Source organism: Pecten maximus, chromosome 2, assembly GCF_902652985.1.
Source record: "Pecten maximus chromosome 2, xPecMax1.1, whole genome shotgun sequence".
NCBI lineage: Eukaryota > Metazoa > Mollusca > Bivalvia > Pectinida > Pectinidae > Pecten > Pecten maximus.
In genome coordinates this window covers 14,041,768-14,067,360 of record NC_047016.1, presented here as the reverse complement: position 1 = coordinate 14,067,360, position 25,593 = coordinate 14,041,768, and the positions used below count along the sequence as shown (strand labels likewise).

Below are 25,593 nucleotides of genomic sequence, written 5' to 3'. Positions count from 1 at the left end.
TAAGTAAACGAGCCGATCCATCACTGTACTGATACTTCCTGGTACACTATAGCGAGTATAAATCACCACACTTTTATCATGTCGGCGTTTTGAGGGGGACCCCTAGATATGTCACGTCGTATATAAACGGTCTTTATCGTAATTCATAATATATCATATTCACATTCTGTAATGTCACACCCTCAATATACTGCATTTACGTCATATCCGCGTGTCTAACGGATCACGCCACACAACTGATGTATTTGACTGAGGAAATTCAAAAGTGATTGACAGAGAGGACAACATTTTCAGGCGGCAACGGAAAGAGGCTATCTGGTATGCTGCAACGGACACATTCTAAACAGGGATGAGGGGGCCCATAGACTTTCGTACATCTATGAAAATGTATTAAACAAAACGTAGCCGAATCGACAGTCCATCTACAGTCAACTCGGACGCTTACTAGAGAAACCGTGTCGACTTCTTTGGAAGTGAAGCCACTTTGCTTGTTCACTAGCACTACAAGCTGCGCTTCCTGTCGACGATTATAACCATCTTTTATACACGTATTGTTACCATCTCGTACACACTGACCACCTAAGTGTACACACGCCGGGTCATTCAAGTCTGAGGAGATAACCACGCTTTTATATAGCTTATCCTTACTAACCTGAAGAATATGTTTCACAACTTCTGTATAGAGATTACATAAATATACCGCGTCATTATATACCAAACGTTCTGTATAGAGATTACCTAAATATACCACGTCATAATATACCAACGTTCTGTATAGAGATTACCTAAATATACCACGTCATAATATACCAACGTTCTGTATAGAGATTACCTAAATATACCACGCCATAATATACCAAACGTTCTGTATAGAGATTACCTACATATACCACGTCATAATATACCAAACGTTATGTATAGAGATTACCTAAATATACCACGTCATAATATACCAAACGTTCTGTGTGGGGATTACCTAAATATACCACGTCATATTATACCAAACGTTCTGTATAGAGATTACCTAAATATACCACGTCATAATATACCAAACGTTCTGTATAGAGATTACCTAAATATACCACGTCATGATATACCAACGTTCTGTATAGAGATTACCTAAATATACCACGTCATAATATACCAACGTTCTGTATAGAGATTACCTAAATATACCATGTCATAATATACCAACGTTCTGTATAGAGATTACCTAAATATACCACTTCATAATATACCAAACGTTCTGTATAGAGATTACCTAAATATACCACGTCATGATATACAACGTTCTGTATAGAGATTACCTAAATATACCACGTCATTATATACCAAATGTTCTGTATAGAGATTACATAAATATACCACGTCATGATATACAACGTTCTGTATAGAGATTACCTAAATATACCACGTCATTATATACCAACGTTCTGTATAGAGATTACCTAAATATACCACGTCATTATATACCAACGTTCTGTATAGAGATTACCTAAATATACCACGTCATAATATACCAAACGTTCTGTATAGAGATTACCTAAATATACCACGTCATTATATACCAACGTTCTGTATAGAGATTACCTAAATATACCACGTCATAATATACCAAACGTTCTGTATAGAGATAACGTAAATATACCACGTCATTATATACCAACGTTCTGTATAGAGATTACCTAAATATACCACGTCATAATATACCAAACGTTCTGTATAGAGATAACGTAAATATACCATGTCATTATATACCAAACGTTCTGTATAGAGATTACCTAAATATACCACGTAATGACATACCAAACGTTATGTATAGAGATTACCTAAATATACCACGTCATAATATACCAAACGTTCTGTATAGAGATAACGTAAATATACCACGTCATTATATACCAACGTTCTGTATAGAGATTACCTAAATATACCACGTCATAATATACCAAACGTTCTGTATAGAGATAACGTAAATATACCATGTCATTATATACCAAACGTTCTGTATAGAGATTACCTAAATATACCACGTCATAATATACCAAACGTTCTGTGTGGGGATTACCTAAATATACCACGTCATATTATACCAAACGTTCTGTATAGAGATTACCTAAATATACCACGTCATAATATACCAAACGTTCTGTGTGGGGATTACCTAAATATAACAAACACGATAACACACATATTCATAATGATTCCTATCTTAGGTTGCGTTTTCTTCTTCCAAACCTGTGACATTTCCGATGATGTCGACCACCCGTTTCGTCTATTTCAAAATGTTGCATTTCAGGCACAGATGGTGAACGGACCTGCAGATGTTAATAAATGCCGATTCCACGATCGGTTCGTTCATGCATGTCATTAATGGGTCCGTCTTTATTTAATAAAAAAAACACCTCTGGTACAACCGGTCCAATGGGGTTCGACACCAATAAACAAAAACGGCCATGATTGCTCAATAAAAACATCTGTAAAATGCATCGCCATTAACAATACAACCTCCACTGAGTCTCCTCCTACAGTGCCTGTTTAGGCGGAGTGGAATTACTACCCTTTAAAAACACGAGCAGAACTTACCGCGACCGAAACAAAGCTGGCAGTATATGTAGTGGAATTCGATCAACACTTAATTTACTCAAAACCAAATTATGAATGGATATTCTGGAAACATAACAACATTGAAACGAGCAATCCTTCTTCTCTAGTTCAGATCCCGTATGGCAATGTAATACCCGTAACTTACTCTAATCTCTACCGTACAAGATTTAGTTCTCCAAATATCGTCAAATCTGAAACCTCCAATCCATCCTTATTCATGAACATCGATAAAGCTCCCGATTGAGCGTCGCCATAGGCCCCGGTCGAACACAATCTAATTGATTTGTTGGTTGTGGCAGCAGTGTTGGTTTAGCTTCTAGTTACATTGTCGAGTACCGGTTAAACCCGCATGTTTGCACGAACATTACACGTTCTGTGGAATCTAGTTGCCTTACAGCTGGAAATGACGATTAGTTAATTTAATTATGAGGATGTGCTTACTTCACACACCAGTCCTTTAGAGGGGTGAAGTTTAATATAGTTGACACCAATGCTGTTGGCTTTATATTCCTCAGCGCTGTCTCGTTATAACAGCCGTCTAAAGTAGTTGACCTAACTTCATGTACTCTTTGAAAAATACAGAGGATTAACTCGCGAGAATAATTTAATTTCTGATCGACAACATATCTGCTGAGCTTCGCGACAAGATCTCGCTACAGATAATTGAAATACCCACTGGGAAGAAACTGTGCCCCTATTTTGGCCGACTAGTTTTTGTTTTCATACGAAGGTGATTATATTGAAAAGCTTATGAAAACAGGTAACCGAGACCTTGAAAAATCCTTCAATTCCATCTATACGTGTTGCTATGTTATATATTAAATAACTACAACTTTATTGGCTATGTCGATCAGATATACTTTTAAGAATTTTAAATCAACGACACTATATACTACGGCGGCTGATTTGTGCCATTTCGTCCTTTTGTCTTTTCGCCTGGAAAAGAAGAATATCAACAAACCTTAACTTTTGTCTTTTCCACCTTTCGCCCCGAAAAGACGAAATTTAAGGCTTGATAATTTTCGTCTTTTCCGAGCAAAAAAGGGAAATTTAAGGTTTGTTAATTTTCGTCTTTTCGGGGCGAAAATCGAAAAGACGAGAATTAAAGTCGCTAATTTGCGCGCATTTATTTCGTCTCGTCGCGCATGATGTTTCGTCTTTTCCTTACGGGGCGAAAAGACGAAAGGACGAACTGGCACCAATCAGCCACCTTAATATACTCTTCAACATCAGCCGATCACAACGTAAAGCGTACCAGCAGGGGCAGTTTACATCTTAGCTGTATGAAAGGCGTGATGATTTTAAATGCCAATTGAATTTCTACTTCTAGATAGTAACATTCTTGCTTCCTGCGCCGACTCTGTTTATACACCCCAGTTGATTCGAAATTCAAGGACAGATATCATGTCGATTGAAGGAAAAACTATAAACACAAAGTTTTGAGAGATACTGATAGGTCGATGATGACTATTGGAATGTGTTTTGGTCGACATCATAATTTCTTCTGGAAGCGTTCTTTTTCTTTATCCGATATAAAGTGTGTGCGAGTCATGAGTATGCGAGCCAGGGTTGTACGATCTTTGTTATATACCTTGTTCTCATTTTTAGTATATAACTTTATCCAAATTTGACATAGACTTGCATGGCGTGTGTCATAGATGAAGCAGAAGACGCCTACTCTTCCGGAACACATGTTCCTATTATCCTTGTACTTCATGGTATGTTACTGTTTAACTTTACTCTCTAGTGATCCTTTACCTTATAGAAAACCTATGATCTCTTATTCTGTAAATACAATATTAACAGGCATTACCGTTACAAAATGTTTCCTTTTTCACACAATCCCTTATAAAGTATCTCTGAGGGCACTAATGTTTGTTATATATTAACAAGACGTAACATCTCTTAAGTGTGCCACGAGTTCACTCCATTATTAGTATTGGTGCATAATTGAGACAAACGCATAGAGAATCGTTAAGGAGTTTTGTTACAGAAATGAACTTGATGTTTCTGATCGATACCTTAGGCTAGGTTTATCTCGCGTGTTTGAGCAGTAATTGAAGGATCGACCAGTGATTGATTAATCGGTTCACGTGCTAATTATGTTCGTGCCGATCGATCTGTGGCTAACGATACGCAAACAGTCACAGTTTACACTTTTATTGAATTACATTACGTGTTTATTTTTCGCACGATACTGAAATCTATAAAACACAACTAAAGAATTGCTGATAGCCATAAGGATATTTAGGGTTTAACCCGCAACCTCTTACGTCGGCACTAATCTTCAGTTATTGGGGAATAGCCGTTATAATGCACAAGATTCGTCGGCCGAAAGTTCGAAATCATATCACTGACTTGAACCAGATAAGCCTATTTCAATATATTTATGTTACTTCTATTGCCGATGAAAACATGAATATTTACGGCGATTGAATGGATATCTGTTGCGAAACATTGATTCAGTAGATAAGTCCCCGATGTCACAGTGAAATGTAATAGGACAGACAGAACGAATAAATATTCGCGACTTATTTATAATTCATACGGTACAACGTCCTGTCTGTAATTATGTCATTACTATCCGAATCAGCCATTTTAAGGCCGCGAAAAGTGTAGTAAGCATAATTCAACAGATATGGCGATTAGGCGCCTGCATTTTGTCTGGAGTGGGTATTTCCTAAACGAGGAAATGTTTAACCGTAAACAGGTCTCGATAACTTTAATAAAGACCTGGCAATTCTTAATTGAGTAGTAGATTAAGCGGAAGAAGAAAACTCCTTACCTATACGTGAGATGAGTCTCCGGCTGAGAAAATAGGCCAGCAATTCTGATATATGGTTGAAGACCGAAGCAACTCCGAAGAGAGTCGGGCTGCCACCCAAGTCCTGTAGGTGCCAGAAGAGGAAGGTAAATATTAGGCCTATCCCGAACCCCATGAACCAGGACACAAATAGCACTGATATGTATTTATACGTTGAAAGCATCCTCATGACAGCAATCCATCTCCCCAAAAATGGCTCGTCGTCATCCTCCTCTTGTCCTGTGATGCTCACCGGTTTCTTTGTGACGTCAGACACCATGTCTTGACGAGTCTCTAGTGATATTTGAATGTTTTTACCGTTTCCATTCGGCTGTTGTACTTTATTTGGATCCTCCTCCGTATAAGGATCGACGGCCTTGGCCTGTCTCCATCTGTTTTTGCATTGTTGCCTTTGATTCGAGATAGTCGATGTCATCATCTTCTTCGTCCCGGAACAAACTACCTCTGTCCAAGGGTCGCTTTCCAGTAATCGTTTCCATAACTCTATCCTTGACTTTTTCCACAAACTCGACGAGTTGGAAGTCTTTCCCTCCGCCATGCCGATGGTCGAATTTAAATTGAGTTGCCGTGAATAAGGCACAGCTCATTAAAACTGAAAAGACGGCGAAACAGATCGTGTAGTCTTTTTCTGCTTGATGTTGTAGCCCGCACGGATGATTTGGAAATGTCGTCGACTGATCTAACGCTAATCCGACGAAAAACATAGAGAAGCCCCATCCGAGAGAACCGAACATTCTTTGTCTGCCGTAGTTATCGGTATCGTCACCAAGATAAGCGAGTGTGACAGAGTCAGCGAAAGTTATAGCTGGTGCACTGAAGAATTCGCCAATGACCACGAGCAGTAGAAGCGTGAAGAACACATCCTGAACAGCATGTTTTTCGTAGTAAATGGTGCTGTACTTTGGTTTGATGTAGCTTCCCTTCGGAACGTCCGCTGCCCCAGATTTGGTTGTTGCGGCATCGTGTGGCATGGTAGCTGTTGTTGGAATGGCATGTGAAAGCTGGGTCTTTGGGGTAGGTTTGACCTGTATTGTTGTCCTAGCAGTTGGATTTGCTGTTAAGGGTTTGAACTTGACATAATCATCTGAAGTTTTTGTATTACCTTTGGGGACCTTCCCGGGCACACTGTATGCTACACCTTCACTCTTGTTCATCATATCCATCATACTACCCAAACCTGTATCCCTCTTTGACAACTCTGATAATGTCTCTTCTCCGACCACACGTCCCAGCTGCAAGCTGCGCCTGCCCCGCAGCACGCTATCACGAGACACGTACCCTGGCGGGCTCTGGATCTGGTACGTTATATTAGTTTCCACACAGTGGTGAGGAGGCGGTTTAACGAACGCGATTGACAGAGTGAATACGATCCAACAGAACAGGGAAAACAACATTAAGTGTTTGCCCTTTTTATATTTATCTGCCAAGCTTCCCCAAAAGGGGGCGCTACAAAATTCCACGAATGGTCTAAATCCTATCAATATACCGCTCTGTGTAGGGTTCATTCCCAATTGTTTGAAATAGATGGCTAAGAGGGGAAACAGAGATCCGAAAGCAGCAAAAAAGAAAAAGTAAAAGAGTTTACATATGAGCAAATCTCTATTTACATACGTAAAGAATGTATCTATGATGTCCCGTTTTTTCTGTGAGGTATTATAGCCCTCGTTGATCTGAGAACGGACCTTGTATTTGTTCCAGTCCCCACGGTGTCCTCCCTCTCCAACGTCGCTGTCATCGGAGTCTAGCTCTGGCGCCATCTTCTTTTTTAAATTGTTTGAAATGATTTTTATAGATGTTACTGATAGAAACACGTGTGTACAAGTATGCTATGGCCCTCTAACACCAGCGCCATATGTTTAACAATGTCCTTGAAATGCCTGACCTCTGTACTGGATGGTAGGTACCCTTGCTGTGTTGTACTCCAATGATAAACGACAGCTTTATAGTTAATCTAGTATGCTCTGGTCTCCAAACATCTGATATAGTCTATTATAATATTTGCCACATCCGTTACTTTCCGCGTCAAGTGTAAATCTACTAGAGTCTAGGCTAAGGACACTCCACAAACAATGCCGCTGTCTAACGATTGAGTGGGGCCTCTCCTACAACACACTGGCATCACGTTGACATCATATAGATTTGTAGCTTGTAATCCGTTGCTACGATGATGCTTATTCCATGCCGAACTGTCAATTTTTAATAACTCCTTGTTCACTGTACAATGTAATAGTAAATATCCGGCTCCTCGAAGCATACAAAGATATCCTCCACAGCGATATCTAACTGTATTATCCGCCTTGAACACCTAATTGATTTTCGCGTTTGGTCTTTTCCGAAAAATTGATTCCGGCTGTCGTGTTCTCTCCGTTACTTCTGTACGCCTGGCAGGTACGCCTGAAACACAATTACCGAAAATATGACAATTGTTTACAACAATGGAAAACAGGCTGCTCCGTATGTAATAATGACATGTATATGAACAACACAGGATATGATTCCATATACAGAACATAGAAACAAGAAACGTAGTCGTAGAAATAGCTCTACAGAGCTTATGTTCATTGTTTTTAACATATACGACTTTAAATAAATCTTCTTGTATCTTGGGTATGTCCAAATGTATCCCAGTTACAGAGGGAGAGGAAACAGAACATGTGGTATAACGCTAACATTGAGCGGGGATTACTCTCAATGTCCAGTGAAGTAGTCTATTATTGATAGAATATCCTTACTGTAAATCCTTAAACACTGCCGAACGGTTACAGAGCTTAAATCTGAGCCAATGTGCCTCGGCTGTGCAGTGAGAGAGACTATTGGTGAATCTATACCGGGATTGGGCTAAATGGTCGTGATTTATCTGCGGCACTCAGTATGCCTCCTGAGGAGCTAGGCGGGTCGATACGTAAATAGACAGCTTATATAAGAGAGTCTCTAGGGTCTGGGGACCACTGAGGACTGCCCACATCCCACCGTATGTAGATTATCGTCGGTCGGGGACGGGAGAAAGCTGTTAGAATCACGATAGTCTCTAGAAACTAGGGTCTGCATAAACAAATTCATTAAGACGATTTCTAGATATTCATCCTTTGGTTATTGTTAAATAGGATATTGTCTTTAATATTTTCATAAACTATATTGCTGCCATAGCAAGCATCCGTCATTTGATAAAAAAAAAGGACACTTATTTGAAACAATCTTTATTCAGAGCTACAATGAGCCAGCTGTACAGCTTTGGTCTTTACAGAAACAGGGGGTGTACATATGTATATAGATAAAGGTTGAATACAGGAACATGGGGTGTATATAAATATAGACTGAATACAGAAACATGGGGTGTATATAAATATAAACTAAATACAGAAACAGGGGGTGTATATAAATATAGACTTAATACAGAAACAGGGGGTGCATATAAATATAGACTTAATACAGAATCAGGGGTTGTGTATATAAATATAAACTTAATACAGAAACAGGGGGTGTATATAAATATAGACTTAATACAGAAACAGGGGGTGCATATAAATACAGATTGAATACAGGAACAGGGGTTGTGTATAAGTATAGATTGAATACAGAAACATGGGGTTGTGTATAAATATAGACTGAATACAGAAACAGGGGTTGTATATAAATATAGACTGAATACAGAAACAGCGGGGCAAATAAATAAAATTTGAATACAGACACGAGTTGTGTAAATGAATATAGGATTAATACAGAAACAGTGGATATAAATAAGTAAACATTGGATAGAGTAATATAACAGGAGTGTAAATAGGTATAGGTTGAATGCATGGGGTGTGTGTAAATATAGGCTGAATATAGAAACAGGGGAGCTCACGTTAAACCCGTTAAATAAATAAATAAGAAACAGGGGGTGTATATAGATACAGGTTGAATACAGAAACAGGGGGTGTATATAACTCATTTGATCTGATCATACCCTACATATTTTTTAAACAACAGGTACACTGCCTTTCATATTCAAACTACGATTTTATTTTGCTGTGAACTGTGGTTGCCATAACAACCTACTGTAACGCTTACTTTACGTTGTGAACTGTGATTGCCGTAACAACCTATAGTAACGCTTACTTTACGCTGTGAACTGTGGTTGCCGTAACAACCTACAGTAACGCTTTCTTTTCGCTGTGAACTGTGGTTGCCGTAACAACCTACAGTAACGCTCACTTTTCGCTGTGAACTGTGGTTGCTGTAACAACCTACAGTAACGCTTACTTTACGTTGTGAACTATGGTTGCCGTAACAATCTACAGTAACGCTCACTTTTCGCTGTGAACTGTGGTTGCCGTAACAACCTACAGTAACGCTTACTTTACGCTGTGAACTGTGGTTGCCGTAACAACCTACAGTAACGCTTACTTTACGCTGTGAACTGTGGTTGCCGTAACAACCTACAGTAACGCTTACTTTACGCTGTGAACTGTGGTTGCCGTAACAACCTACAGTAACGCTTACTTTACGCTGTGAACTGTGGTTGCCGTAACAACCTACAGTAACGCTTACTTTACGCTGTGAACTGTGGTTGCCGTAACAACCTACAGTAACGTTTACTTTTCGTTGTGAACTGTGGTTGCCGTAACAACCTACAGTAACGCTTTCTTTTCGCTGTGAACTGTGGTTGCCGTAACAACCTACAGTAACGCTTACTTTTCGTTGTGAACTGTGGTTGCCGTAACAACCTACAGTAACGCTTACTTTACGCTGTGAACTGTGGTTGCCGTAACAACCTACAGTAACGCTCACTTTATGTTGTGAACTTTGGCTGCTATAACAACCTACTGTAACGGTCACTGTTCGCTGTGAACTGTGGTTGCCGTAACAACCTACAGTAACGCTTATTTTACGCTGTGAACTGTGGTTGCCGTAACAACCTACAGTAACGCTCACTTTATGTTGTGAACTTTGGCTGCTATAACAACCTACAGTAACGCTTACTTTACGCTGTGAACTATGGTTGCCGTAACAACCTACAGTAACGCTTACTTTACGCTGTGAACTGTGGTTGCCGTAACAACCTACAGTAACGCTTACTTTACACTGTGAACTATGGTTGCCGTAACAACCTACAGTAACGCTTACTTTCCGCTGTGAACTGTGGTTGACGTAACAACCTACTGTAACGCTTACTTTACGCTGTGAACTGTGGTTGCCGTAACAACCTACAGTAACGCTCACTTTACACTGTGAACTGTGGTTGCCGTAACAACCTACAGTAACGCTTACTTTATGTTGTGAGCTGTGGTTGCCGTAACAACCTACAGTAACGCTTACTTTCCGCTGTGAACTGTGGTTGCCGTAATAACCTACAGTAACGCTTACTTTCCGCTGTGAACTGTGTCTGCTGTAACTACCTACAGTAACGCTTACTTTCCGCTGTGAACTGTGTCTGCTGTAACTACCTACAGTATCGCTTACTTTTCGTTGTGAACTGTGGCTGCTGGAACATCCTTGAGAAGCGTTACAACAATATTACATACTAAATTATGTATTTTGTGACCAGTGATACTAATGTGACCAGTGACACTGATAAGCCGTGTGGCAAAAGAATTGATATGTCATGTGACAAGTTCCAGTACCACGTACAGTGACGGGACTCCATTAACTGTAAAAACGTTCTCTCTCATGTCACGTCTGAACGTGGACACACCACAGCAGACGTATTTTGTCGTAATCAATACGGAAAACAATTTAGCAATCATTTATTCAAATACATTTCGCTCGGCTAAAGAGTGTGAAATTATCAGCAGTCGCATACCACGGCATTAATGCGATATGATCGAAACGTCTAAGATAACGGATGGGAAATATGACAGGAAAACAAACAGTATTCTCAAATCTTGAAAAAAATTGCACATCCGGTTCGAAATGGAGAGGAAATTACAACAATATATATCCGCAGATGCTAAGTCAACAACTAGCTATATATATATATATCATTGTCTAAGGGATTGGCGCATATGGGACATCTCACCGGAAACTGCAGAACCCAATTCTAGAGCAGAGTAGACAATAAGCACGTGGTGTGGAATATATATAATTAGCTCATGTACATCACATAGCACAAAACAACCATGTCGTTATGCTTACAAGTGTCTTTAGCATGCAGTTCATGTAGGGACATTAGGGTTATGCAGAATTTTAAGAGGCTTTCCAGGAAGTGACAGCCATACCGTGGAATCAAACAAAGTTGAAGATGAATTAAAGGTTACTGGTATAGTACATAAATATAAGTGACCATAGGTAGGTTAACTTCATACAAGGATACAAATACAAACAGGAATAACTTAATTAATATTGTATTCTAAGCGTTTTAATTAATACCAACGCTTTATTATTAAAGTTCGATATTTAATTCTAAGATAAAATATTATGTATTACATGTTGATATTTATAGTTTTTTTTTAATTCTTCTTCATGCATTAAATTGAATACAAACTAGACGTGAACAAATACAAGCTCAAACAGAGGGAGCCGATTTTCTAAATGTGGAGTTTTTGGTGCAAGTATTAAAAAACATCATTAAATTCTTTATAAGTGTACTAAGGTACTGATATTTGGTTTGAGGATGTCTGTGGGGGTTTGACTATTACTTTCCGGAGTCAAATTTAATGTTTGGGAAAAATTAATATAGTTAGGACTTATTTATTTTATGTCAAATTTATTGTAAATTTTTTGGTAAAAGTGCTCATAGACATTGATAGTTGATAGCTTCTATAGTTGATATATTGAGTACCAATGCTGAACAAACATTTGGATTTTTTCCCCTAAATATATGATGTTAAGTTTTTTGGTGTTGACATACATCAATACACACATTATGATATGTAGTAGGCTACCAATATGTGGTATTTATGCTTCAGTTGGGGCACTAGAGGGTTCAGACAATTTACACTTTCATTTTTGTAATAACTGTTTTCACGCCTAAACCATTCCCAAAATTCTCAATGCACCATAATATGTTGGATTTTTTCCTATCAAAATTGCAGTGTATTCCGATATATATTCCATTTGACGAACCCATCCCCTAATGCTACTGTGTGGGGTAGTAATAAACAAGCAAGTGTTATTTAGTTAACCTTTCTGATATTAATGCTATACAGTCCGTATTCGGACCCTGTACGTTTTTCTGTTTGATCCAACAACACGTTAGTGATTTCCAACTAGAATATTTTACCTGTACAATCAACAGAAAGGTGTGTATTTGAGTCATTAGGATAGACCATGATAGAAATATATATTGATCACGAAACGTAATGTTTGTCTAAGAGCTGTGTAATATATTCTAAAGTGTAACAGGAGAAGGAGCAGCCAGACCGGGGATCGAACCCAGGACCCTCCGAACTCTGGACGGACACTCTACCACTGAGCTACCTGGTCACCGATGATCGACCCAGTCCAGTTCCGCTACACTCCTCCCTCCCTTCCTTTTTTCAAATCTTCGCCCCCGAAGACCACAAGGTCAGATATTCCCTTGCTAAGCATACTCCCAATGCTTTAAACAAGGATAGGCAAACTCGCCAATTATGTTACAGGAGAAGGAGAAAATGTAGCAGCCAGATCGGGGTTCGAACCCGGGGCCCTCCGAACTCTAGACGGACATTGAGCTACCTGGTCGCCGATGATCGACCCAGTCCAGTTCCGCTACAGTAAGCATCATTCGTTTTAGGTTTCAATAAGTATCGGACTTTTTGACAACAAGAATTCCATTCAAACTTCAGACAAAGTCAAGGTATAAAAATATAAAAGCGATAAAAGGAAGACGCCAACATTTCGAAACGAAAACACAACACAGGAAAACCGGTTTATCGGCATTAACGCCGAGCAAAGCGTAGCGTGATGGCGTGGAGTGAGGCGTGACAGTGTTTTGTATTGGGATAGAAAATCCCAGGTGACAAATTATAACTGCTTATACACAACAATAATTCCCGTTTACACGTACAGGTGCCCCATTTTAGTAGCTGGTTTATCACGGGTTTTATCAGTTTGAATGTAAACTTTTTCAGTTCTGTTTAATAGATGACTTAGCACGTGATGCGTGTTATTGATCTTTTGTTAATTGCGTCCCGTATATAATGAAATGCGTTTTCCAGGAACGTGAATTAGCTATCAGTGACATTATCTCTCGTATATGAGTGGGTATCGACATATCTACACGTGGACGCCGTAATCAGTCATGCACTCATGCCTCTGAAGGTCACTCTTAGCTGTAAACTCTCGCTGTAGAATTGGTATGTTACAGGGTAGAAATGTTATCAGGCTTTGTCATCCTTATTCATGGCATTCATACGTTTATGAACTACTATCATATAGACTATGGAGCCAGAATATAGGGAATTAGTTTAATGGAAATTTCTTAATAGTGTAGCACGTGTGTGATTAAACCAGCCGGTAATTAACTGTTATATATTGACATTATGATAAACATAGATTGTGAGAATTGATTCAAATGTTGATTTCCGTGAGGTTCATTTAATATACGTGCTCGTGCTCTTTAACAATAACTACAATCGTATTATCAATTTTACGAACATACTGACGATGAAAATGGTGCATCTTTTATGATTAACGTGGTGAAACATTGCTATTTCAGATAAAAAAATAACATATAGATTATAATCTTTTCCTGAGTAACGCATGCAAACTGAATCCAAAAATAGTTGAAAACCTGAATAAAACATATCTTCAGTATCGTTTTGGAGATGCTTAAGATGGATATGTTCTACAAATGATCGGTATGTGAAGAAGACTAAATATTTGCGTTACGATGATTATTAAATGAGTCGATATGTTGTTAAATATTAGGCCATATCTCCATTCTCTCGATACACTGTAATTCAATACGGCCAAAACGTTTTGTTGTATATAGACATCAGACAGTGGGATACTGCGGAAATAAGTGTTATTCCTACAGTTGTAATATCTCGCCTCCCCACGTTATTTACTTATACAATTAAAACAAATAGCACTGTATCGGGTTTCACTCGGAAGCACCCAATGCTTTTAACTGTTCTTGCCGACCCAGTAACTTGCGTGCTTTGTACCAGGCTAGCTGATCGATGTGTATTTCATTAAATTCTATAGTTTTATACACTGTCATGTCAACGTTTTAATATTGCATAGAAGTTAGGACAATGTGTACAACAACAGGACGTAGAAATAAAACCTGTATGATAGTACTGTAACATACCTTACATTTGTTTGGTTAATAATCCGGCACCGTCCTGCAGTTGGAATCAGGGCATCATTGCCATATAAATACAGAACTACTCCGCAATAAATCGCTTACTCTTGCGATGGAATTCTCATATACTAATAATTAGTCCATTAATGCGTGTGGAATGTATACACCAACTCTGGAATTCAGTTGAGTGCGTGTCCGACGGGTACGCCGTAACGTTGACTTGATACCACCAGGCCTTCCAAGCATCTATTATGGATGGTATGATTATTCTTTCCCGCAATAGTTCAGCTTCCCTCAGACGCTTGAGTTGCTAGCCGATCAATATGTTGAATGACTATGTGTTCTGAGCTACTGGAGAGTTGGAATCTTGAGCGTTTATCTGCTATATATCAGACCGGAGCACCGTGCCTAACCATTGTTACAAACAATTGTTCTCAATGACGAAACAATAGTGTTAGTATGTTCAGAATATGATACCGGTCGTATCGACAATAGAAATATTAAAATCGGATGTCTAACAGGAAGTGATAAGGTTTGATTTGTTGACGATCATTCAAAGGAATGACAAAGGAAACATCTTCGCATAACTAGCGAGTTAATGGAAACAATTGTATAGAAAATAACCGAACGGCTTAAGAACAAGGCAACACAATGTGTTTTATATAACAAATCTTCCATATGTCTGTTTATTAGGTAAACATAGAATGAACATGTTCAGAATATATCAAATAGGGAGTGGTACGAATACTACAAATATAGCGTCTCTAATACTACCTGCTATTAATGCTATGGTTACTAATTGTATCAATAGTATCATGTTTTTGACATTACTGCTTCCACCAAGCAACAGTGCCTCTGTGATCCCATTAGGTATAGATATGAATCAAACACATCTGATCATTGTTTGGTCGGTTTTACTTAGTCGATACCATTAATATCCTGCTAACATGTTTTTGGCATTGTCATGTCTCCAACACAATGGCAGTTTAACATGAATTGAAATATTTCTGGACAATAATTTCATCTTAAAATTGTCATGTGCGTCGTGTACGTGGTAAATAAATAGGTTCTTACTTATCATTGTTTAATGACATCGTTCATGTATTGCAGGTAGCAGTCATCCTGTGACTGGAATTAAAACAAAGGTGTTTATTCTCATTTATGACTGCTACCATCATATATGAAATTATACTTACTTGGTTAATTCCAATAATATTGTTTATTTACCAAATTGCCAATAACACCTTGAAGTCATCTTACGTTAACTGTCGACTTTTTTTATTCATCAGATGCGTAAACGTATTAATCTTCTTCTGAGATAACAAAGGTTACATTAGCGTTTCTTTATACCACACTTAGGAGTAAAACACTCATTTTTTTATATCATTAATTACTTTTTATTTCACGTGCCGTAGGCGAGCTGAAGCTATAGACAGAATCGACGAGAAAATGAAAATGACTTGAGGCCACCCAACAACACAACGAAACGACGAACACTTATTTTGTAGATGAGTGACTAACATCATCTTATTATTATCCCCGAATATGACGCGACAGGTGGCGCTACTGGTCAAGATGAAGTATGTGATTGGTCAATGTAGCGGTAAATGCAAAATACAGATATGCAGTTAAACGAAACAAAGTTAAGATTGAATGAAAGCTGAATAATTGGATGTATCTTTTCAAATGACACATATATTCCTGATTCAAATGCCGTCTTATTATCACCAAAAATATTTTAAACTGATATGATTTTGTTATCCGTGCTGAAACGCATTAGTTCGTTAATTTATTTCACCAGCAGTTTTGCATTATAACCACTAGCATTAAAACTATGCCATTTATCTTTTTTAAAGATACTTCTTGTTTTGTTTGTTCTCGATATAAATTTGCCTACTATGATCAAACGCCATTTTCGTACATGTTGACGTTTTCATGATAGTATGACACACGTAGTCTAATAGATTGTTACATAAGTAATTGTTTTGTGATAGTCTGTGTCGCCTGACCTTCGATGTATTCTGTATGTGTGGCCTGTCTAGAAACGGACAGTACTAGTTCCATTTGATCTCTTACCTGTCTTGAGGTCCGCCATATGTAATGTCTGACCAGTCGTGATAATAATCACCAATCGTAAGAGCGTAATTATGAAATGAAGTCAGGAAGATAATACTGGACTACGATACATGTCTCTAGAATCTTAAATTGTTTCATACTAATACACAATATTAATACACATAGTTGTCTTGTCTTGGAGGCTAACATTTTCTGGGCATTCTTGAGTTTTTAACCATTCTTTAGTTTTTACCAGATCTATATATGAATATGTCCTTTGTTGATTATATTTTGTCAAAACTTAATATAGTTTGATTTAGAATAGCATCCTTTTGACACTAAGTTGTCCCCTTGTGTTTTAGCTGATTTGAGTAACGTCCTTTTGACAGTACATTGTTATCTAGTGATGTTGCTTGTTGGAGTAACGTCCTTTTGACAGTAAGTCGTTATCTATGGTTGTTGCTTGTTGGAGTAACGTGCTCTTGACAGTACGTTGTTCCCTTGTGGTGTTGCTTGTTAATATATTTATAACCTTGTTTCAGGAATAAACAAGTACTTGTTTCCGTTGGCACTGGGCCGCTTATAAAGAGGGATTTAACCTAATAAATCTCTTGCACATTATGAGGTATTGACGAGTGGATTGAACCTGTCGTAAAGAGGAGGGGTAAACACTAAGGATGGCCAGTGTTGATCCGATGTGATGAGATCAGGCAAAAGCAATTACTGTGTGGATTGGTAACGAATTTAGTGATCAGAATTAAGAATTGTCCATTCAGCCTTTAACGACTTCAAGTTAATAGGATGATGTTTAGTAATGCTGATCTGGACAGCCGTTGACAGTCAGGGATAGACTAGATCTGCAAGGTTTTAGGAAAATGAGCGGACTATGTAATTATTTGTCACACCGTCAAGGCGATTTCCCTCAATGGAAACGTGTCGCCTGTCAGAAAACAATATATAAACCTGTAGCCAATGTTACAAGTCTAACACATTAAACATGTATTTCGGCGAAATAAAACGTCATTAATGATGTTTAAACTAATTAAAAACATGTCATTTAACATTCCTCTCAAAACTATTGATTATGTGGATGAATAATTTATCAATTGCAACACAAGATTTTCTAAGCGATGTCTATGCAGCGATACATTGTGTTCACCAAACTGTTCTATCAGCGAAGTGAAGAAAATTATTATCGCAGATCATCTACATCTTTAGACGTCACAATGGACTAAAATGACCTTCCGGTACGGGGAGCAATGTCGACATGATAGTATACGTCTATATATACAAACACACGAAGGCGTACTACAGACCGTCAACACCTTTGTAGACTCGCAGGCAGCAGGCAGCAGCCATGTTAGTGAAATTTTGAGAATGTGATGTATCCCAGATTTGACCTAGATTTGTATGGCTGGTGTATGTCGTCATAGAAACAGAAGACGTTTGCCCCCTGGAGCACGTGGTCTTACTCTCATCATACTTCGTCAAGGTTATCCATGCAATTCTATATTAGGTCATATTTCAAATCTTTACAAATCTAAAGTTATGAAAAGACATCGGTCAAATATCTTTATAAACAGCAATACTACTGGCATTTCTGATATTTTCATTAAACCTGTTCAATAAATTGGAACATATATATTTACACAAATAAGCATTTGAAATAACTTGTTCTTGCATTTGGAATATAAAACTTACTTGAAACTGAAAACCTTGTACTTCTATAACTAAAACCTGACATAGGTGAACATATTACTTAAGACATTTTGAATATCCGCATGTAAAGTTTCGTAAGCAAGAACAGCTTTCCTAAAATTAGATTATTTTTATTTTGACAGCCACATTAACTGTGTATAAAGCAATTAGATGGGGTTAAACATCTCTTACATTTAGTGAAACTCTTGCTGCTCTTTTAGCAGTTTGAACATTTTATAAATATAGGAATGGTTACTACAGACTACAGAACAATATATAAAATGTGGAGAAACTATACCTGGATACAATTTCTCAGAATGTCGTTAGACCTAAATGGCCGTAATATTTTCAGAACACATATCTTTTTAGATACTTTCTTTGATAAAACCTCAACGTGGTCTTTCCACGACATACAACGGACAACAAAACCTCCAAGGGGTTTAGAAACAATGTACAGTTTCGATAGTTAAATCATGAACCTTTACATTCAACTCTCTTAGATAACTTTTGTGCTGACCCCATCAGCACGCACTCGATTTTGTTCAAATTCAGAGTAAGTTTGTTTTCTCTCATCCAATTTATTGTATAGAGTAAATCTCTCATTTGTTTCTCTAACAGGTCTACTGTTTTTATTTCATACATTTTGTGATGTATCATCTGTATATATTACTACAGTGGACTGATTAAGACATTTAGGATAAGCATTTATATTTGAAATAAACAGGCCCAAGTATTGAGCCTTGTGGTATTCCAATATTTATAGGTTCAAAATCCGACAGGATATCATTGTAACTTACTGCCTGTTATCTGTTTGACAGCTATGAATAAAACATTTTAATGAATGACATGATACCAATTTAAGTTTATGTAAAAGAACAGCATGATTAACAGTATCAAATGATTTACGACGGTCGATAGATACAGCACTAGTTAAAGACCCTCATCATCAATATTTAAAGCCATTTATCTACAACACTGACTAAAGCTGTATCGGTGGAATGATTTGGACGAAATCCAAATTGACAATCACTCAACAGTTTGTTTTTAAAAAGAAAATCATACAAAGTATTATGAATATGCTTCCTTAAGATCTTATTGAGAATACATAATACAGAGACAGGGCTATAGTTATTGACCAAGGTGGAATCACCTGCTTTGGAAATAGGAGTGACATGGGCCTTTTTTTTATATTCAGAAGGAAAAACTCGTTTTGAAATGGCATGTTAAACAATAATGTTAGCGATGACACAATATAATCACCAGCAGTTTTCAGTAATTTCACAGAAATACCATCTATACCTGAATCCTTACCATCAGCCATTTCCTTGATTTCACCAAGAACACAATCTGGTGTAATATTTAGTATAGAATAAGGATTTTCAGTAGCAAAACTGTCTACTTTCTGGTAAACTGTCATCAAAGGTTTCACCTATTTCAAATCCAATACTGCAGCAACATCTACCTTTTTAGAAACGGTACTTTTATCAACATTATGTGACCTTACTGAGAAAGTGACCCTCTTTTATCTAAGTTTCTGTACATTGTGTCCACTATTGCCGTGTGCCTATCAAGTCCCCTCACGTGACCTGGTTCCCGTTGAGTACTTCCCGATTAAATGGTGAACTATATCCATTGCTATATCGACATTATATCATACAATTATCTCTCTCATACTAAACAATACATCCCTTCGATATCAGAATGCTGTCTTTAATGTACGTCAGTACAGATAAACTTCGAGGAAGCTAAGGTTTACCATCAATATCGACTAGCTTTCTATCAGGCAGTTGTGGGCGTACGAGGAACCATCAGAATGGTAGTATAAAATGCATTGATGGTTTCAGAATTAATCCTTACATATTATGGATATGCGATTTGCAACTTTAGGGTGTGAACTACTGGTGTTATGGTCATACAGATCACTTAGTAACAGTGGGTCGAATCGGTCAGTTGTAAAATACTCCGGAGACCTCTGGAATCCATTGAACTTTTACAGGCAGCTAGAACATGGATTGGTGATACATTTTCACAGTGATTTAAGATTATATTCTGTTCACGCTAATTACATGTGAAACATGGTGTACCAATACATTAGTTGTATAACCAATAACAGTCAAGAATGTTTAGACAATAAATTGTAAATCGGTTGCAGAAGCGAATATGGTGAAGTCTAGGCATTCTGACGCTATGCGTGCTATAATTCACCATTTATTTTGAAGAAAGGCTAAAATCCCAAGAGTATCTGTAAAATAGAAACTCGTTCCTGCGTCTCTCTTACTTTTTACCTTGTTTGCATATGCATTTTCCTTCAGTATGCACTGTATCTATAACTTATTCATTCCTGGGTTAGAAGGGTGACTGTAATCCTTTCTGTACTTAGTAAGATATCTTGGTCTCTTAAATTACTTCAACCAATTCAAAATATAAAACGTCCACTCGGTGAAGAAATTATGTGGAGGGAGATAATCAATGTCACCATATTACACTGTAATATTTGTCTTGTCTAAAATATCACCAAATCAAATATTTTCTCTCAATAAAACAATTCTAAAGAATTAGCCCGGACTCAACATGAGCTTATATGTTTTTTTTCTGCAAATACTAACTAGAGGCAGACATCTGTGGATTGTGTGTGCGCTTATTTTATTTTTATTTCTTTATATATACATCAAACAGATACAATGTAACGTGTTAGATTCCACACTCAAGAATTGCTACACCTACAAATAAGATAACATATGTCATTTAAAATTCAAAGTTAAAATTTACGTGCCTCTTGGGGAAAAGTGTTCGATAGTTCCAGCATGTTTTTTTCCAATAGGGTAGATGCATTGTTTAATTTGTGTTCCTGTCTTATTTTTGTTTATCTATTTATTCATTTATATATTTTTTGATAATTTTATCAATTAATTCGAATGACTCGAGACCTATATACTATGCTTGTTCAAATTCCCATTGTTTACCAAAGTTGATATACATATAATACACAGCACTATGTGCGTAATCTAACCTACTGTTCTCTGTCTGAACCCTCTGAAGTGTGAGTGCTTATCTTACAGATAAAGTCGACGGCCATCAGTTTCATTGAATAATCAGGACAAACCTCAATCAGCAAGATGTCGTCCACAAATATAATGCAGTTAGTTTGTATATTTGCCGTGAGTGTCCTAGTTACCTGTGATAATACTAAGGGAAGCCTGTCTTCTCTCCAGCAACAGGTACAGACTCTGCAGGCAGCCTTCCAACGTCAGAACGGTAAAAGTTTGCATGTTTTGTTCCAATGTGTTTAATTTGCAATATAAGTGTACCCTTGAATGTATTTGGCAAATGGCCAATCTATGCAAAATCATCGGTTTTTGTACAAACTTAATAGGCATTGGAATATACAAATTAGATGACCATACTGAATCGTAACGTTTCGTCTCTTCAATACTCTACATTGATGATACTGATCAAGACATATGGCCGCCGAAATTTAAGTAAAACAAATCCATATCAGCCCAAACAAATATAACAATATACCTTAGGAGAGCTTTTCAGATACTAAATAAATTCTAAATATTTTATTGTAAAATGATTTTCTGTTACAGAATACTTCGAAAGCCGTATACAAGAACTTGCAACTGAAAACCAGGAACTAAAGGGTATGTTAATTTAGCTAAGTCAGAATGTTTATAATCTCATATTTAACAGATTTGTTTTTTATGGAAACGAACTGATTGATAATTATATATATCCGTTTTGATAATGCTTTTTATAAAAAAAAAAGTTGAACTTCCGCCAGATCCAAACAATTGATAATTCATTGTTTATTCCATTTTTCTATTTTAAATGCTGGAAACTCGCTCGCACTGGTGAAAAAATAAGCAAGAAAGGTTAACAACAGCAAATAACAGCAGTTTGTGACAAAATTACAGCAGTTTATGACAAAATACATTTTTTCTATCTCCGATTTTACAGATCAATGCAAATTACAACCCAGGATCCAACAGAAAAGAGGTAAAATGCCGGATTCAAATAATCAAGGCTGCTTTTCTTTTTTTTTTTTTATTGTGCGGTACTTTGGCCTTTAGGTGAATATTTGATATAACCCAACATTAAAACAGGAAGTTTACACTGTTTGGGGAACGTTTCGCCGTTAAATTACGTCCAGTTTCTGTCAACAGTTTAAAATAATTCCCAATCTACTTCCAAAAAATAAGATTTCTTTATCAAAGTGTCCATTGAAAATTTAAATAGATGGCGTTATCATACGCAAATAATTTGCCGACAGAAATCAAATAAGCATTGCCACATGTTTGGTTCTTAAAGTTCACAGAATTAATACTCGCTAATGACCACTTTCTGTTGCCTATCAGCTTATCATACTACGTTATATATTATTACATTTACATTCTTTAAACTTGTATGCCCTACCTTGTAGTTTGAGGGCCCGCAAATTTGTTTGGCCAGTTTTATTTTGTCGATATATTATATTCGAGAAATCTTAACTGCTCAGACTTACCTGAAGTAATAACATGTTTCTGTGAAGTTTAGAAAGTAAATATCCTGACTACACATGTTGTTCTTGATACATATGTTAAATAAGTGTTCTAAACACCTCTGTCTCGATATGGATATGTTGATATGGAACACATTTCCATCTGTAGGAATAAAAGGATTAAGTTGGCGACATTAGCTACCTACATCCCCCTAACTCCCACTCCCCTCACCAATCCTCACACGTTATACACCGCATTGAAAAAAAATGTGAGTGTTCAGTTTCAGACGATGAAACAGCTGGAATAATAATATGTTGCTTAGATAAAGAGGTAATATCAATTTATTCGCAAATTTTATTTAGATTTAGTCATTGTTAAGTATTTAGAAGAATATCGTACGATTCTATTTTCTTACCAATAATGGTACATGCAAGCAAAATAGAAAGGGTTTATATGCAATAATCATTATTAAGTTCTAAATCATCCTTGACTTTCATATTCATCTTTACAGCGGTGTTTTAACTATGTTACCTTCCGTTGAAATGGTTCGTGTTTGTTGTTTAGTTCCAGGCTTTGGAGAAACAGATAACGTTGGTTTCTCTGCGTCCCTGTCCACGTCCACTGCCCTGGGCGATAACCAAATCGTAGTGTTCGACACTATTTTAACCAACGACGGAAATGGCTACGACTCAAAAAGTGGTCACTTCACTGCTCCTTTGCCGGGTTTATACGCCTTCTCCGTAACTGCCATGTGTTCTGGAAGCGAGGCAGAACTTCATGTTGCCATCATCAAAGACGGTCAGAGGATAGCCAGTGTCTTCGCAAACGGTAACCATTATGATAATGGGAGCAAACTCGTGGTCGTACAGCTACAGGCCGGGCAGATGGTTTGGGTAGAACATTTTGCTGACCAGTCAGGAAACAAAATATTTGGTACTTCATACAGCTCCTTTCTCCGGATTCCTAATCAACGCTTATTAGATATCTTTGTATCATCTGTTTCTTGTGCGTTTTATATTTCGATAATTTTAATCAGCCATTCCAGAATAATGGTCCTGAAAAATAGATAGTGCGCAATCTTGAAAGGGGAAAATAAAGTTTGTTTGAAAGATGATGGTTGTTATTATCTTTAATATAGTGGGACTACTTATAAAATTTCCAAGTTTTTACGCACAGACTGTAATTACTTTTTAATTACATGACGTTGAACAATCTGAGGTAAATATTTCGTAACGGAAGTCAGAAATTAATTCCAAGCGCAAGCCGAAATATTCAAATATATTAAACACAATATGTTTTCCAGCAGAGAATGATAAATTCTGTAGACATTATAGTTTTATAGAACATGTTCCTTCATACCGTATATATGCATACAATTTTTATTGAAAATACAAAAAAATTGTAACTTGACAACTTACAAAACAGTAGGCATGTTAATTTATTTCCTAAACAAACACATTTATAAATCGAACTCTTTTACTAGAACACTTACCGTCTACTGCAAACAATAAGGAAACATATTCAGCAATTAAAGCAAATTTCATTTGAGAAGTACCAAATACAAATTGTACTATATTAAATGCATTTCTACAGAAAAGTTGGAAAACAATTCGTTACGGAGATTATATTTCGTTTGAAAGATCTTGCCATAATCAAACTGCCTCGGAAAAAAATATTCTATATAAAAATTCAAAATTTCTAATGTTTCGTTATCCGCAGATGATGGGATGATTAAAAAAATCCTTGTCTGAACAGGGATGTATCTTGCTTAGCATGCATAGGAAAAAAACTGCGGGTAAACAATCGTCTGACCAACTGCGACGCTGGCGTCCGCGTTATAATTGTTGAATAACTTCAAAACCATTTACCAAAAGTTTTGAAGATGGAGAAGGAGAGGTCGGAGAGTTGGGGGTATAGGAGTAGCTCGGTTGCGGACCAGAGGAGTTTGAACCGGGGATCTATGGAGAAATTTCTAGCTAAAACACCTGGGCGGGACAGGGATCGAAGTAATTCGAAAACTCGGACCCCACCGGAATTGTAAAGTAATTATTAAGAATAGAACTGTAAATTACTACAGAAACAGAAGTAAAACTATTTCAGAAAACATATCGCAACTGGAGAAAAATTTAGTTGATCTAGAGACAGAACACGATCAGAATCCACAGGAAATTTTAAAAGAATGAATATCTGAATTGGAAAGATAGTTAGAACTTTCTTACGACGGAAAATCAGAGGAGCTTAGGTAAGATCTAGGGTAGCATGGATTGAAAAAAGAGAAAGGAATACGAAATATTGTTTAGGTATTGAAAGACAGAGACAAACAAAAAAATATATAACAAGTACTAGTATCAAGATTGGTGACGATGATATTGTTAACGATCCCGAGAACATATTGAAGGAAATCGAGACTTTTTATTCAAAAAAAAAAGTAGTGACGGCATTGATAAAAGGGAGGTAACTGCGTACATTGATAACTTTGAAGTTATCCGAGGAGGAAAATGTTACATGTGAAGGTGAGCTGACATTAGAGGAGTGTACAGCAGCAGTTAAAAACTTTAAGCCCAACAAAAGTCCAGGTAGTGATGGTCTTTCTGGTGAGTTTCCTAAATTTTCTGGGATGATATCTAAGATATTGTGCTACGCTCGCTAAACGACGGATACAGGAAAGGTGAGTTAAGCAATACACAGGACCTGATAAAAAGTATGACCCACTATTGTTA

The 25,593-nt window shown here is 37.2% G+C and overlaps 2 protein-coding genes across 2 annotated transcripts in view; one reads left to right on the top strand and one right to left on the bottom strand.

The window, feature by feature from the left end:
• LOC117318432 (major facilitator superfamily domain-containing protein 6-like) overlaps positions 1–14,908 on the bottom strand; it is a 52,666-nt gene extending 37,758 nt beyond the window's left edge. The window contains 3 exon segments of the mRNA XM_033873424.1: positions 5,393–5,739; positions 5,741–7,825; positions 14,651–14,908. Coding sequence (XP_033729315.1) covers positions 5,393–5,739; positions 5,741–7,188 — 1,795 coding nt within the window. The 5' untranslated portion in view covers positions 7,189–7,825; positions 14,651–14,908.
• Positions 14,909–20,114: 5,206 nt separating this feature from the next.
• On the top strand, positions 20,115–23,985 carry LOC117318412 (complement C1q-like protein 4). The gene is made up of 5 exons (XM_033873403.1): positions 20,115–20,208; positions 21,452–21,647; positions 21,983–22,036; positions 22,353–22,391; positions 23,438–23,985. The coding sequence occupies exons 2-5, from the start codon at positions 21,509–21,511 to the stop codon at positions 23,941–23,943; spliced, it is 738 nt and encodes a 245-aa protein (XP_033729294.1). The 5' UTR covers positions 20,115–20,208; positions 21,452–21,508; the 3' UTR covers positions 23,944–23,985.
• The last annotated feature ends 1,608 nt before the right edge of the window (positions 23,986–25,593 follow it).

Excerpts from the sequence above, each read along its gene's own strand:
- LOC117318412 (XM_033873403.1), top strand. The coding sequence starts at position 21,509 with ATGTCGTCCACAAATATAATGCAGTTAGTTTGTATATTTGCCGTGAGT. Across the intron at positions 21,648-21,982 it reads AGCCTTCCAACGTCAGAACG|AATACTTCGAAAGCCGTATA; the intron begins GTAAAAGTTTGC and ends TTTCTGTTACAG. Across the intron at positions 22,037-22,352 it reads TGAAAACCAGGAACTAAAGG|ATCAATGCAAATTACAACCC; the intron begins GTATGTTAATTT and ends CCGATTTTACAG.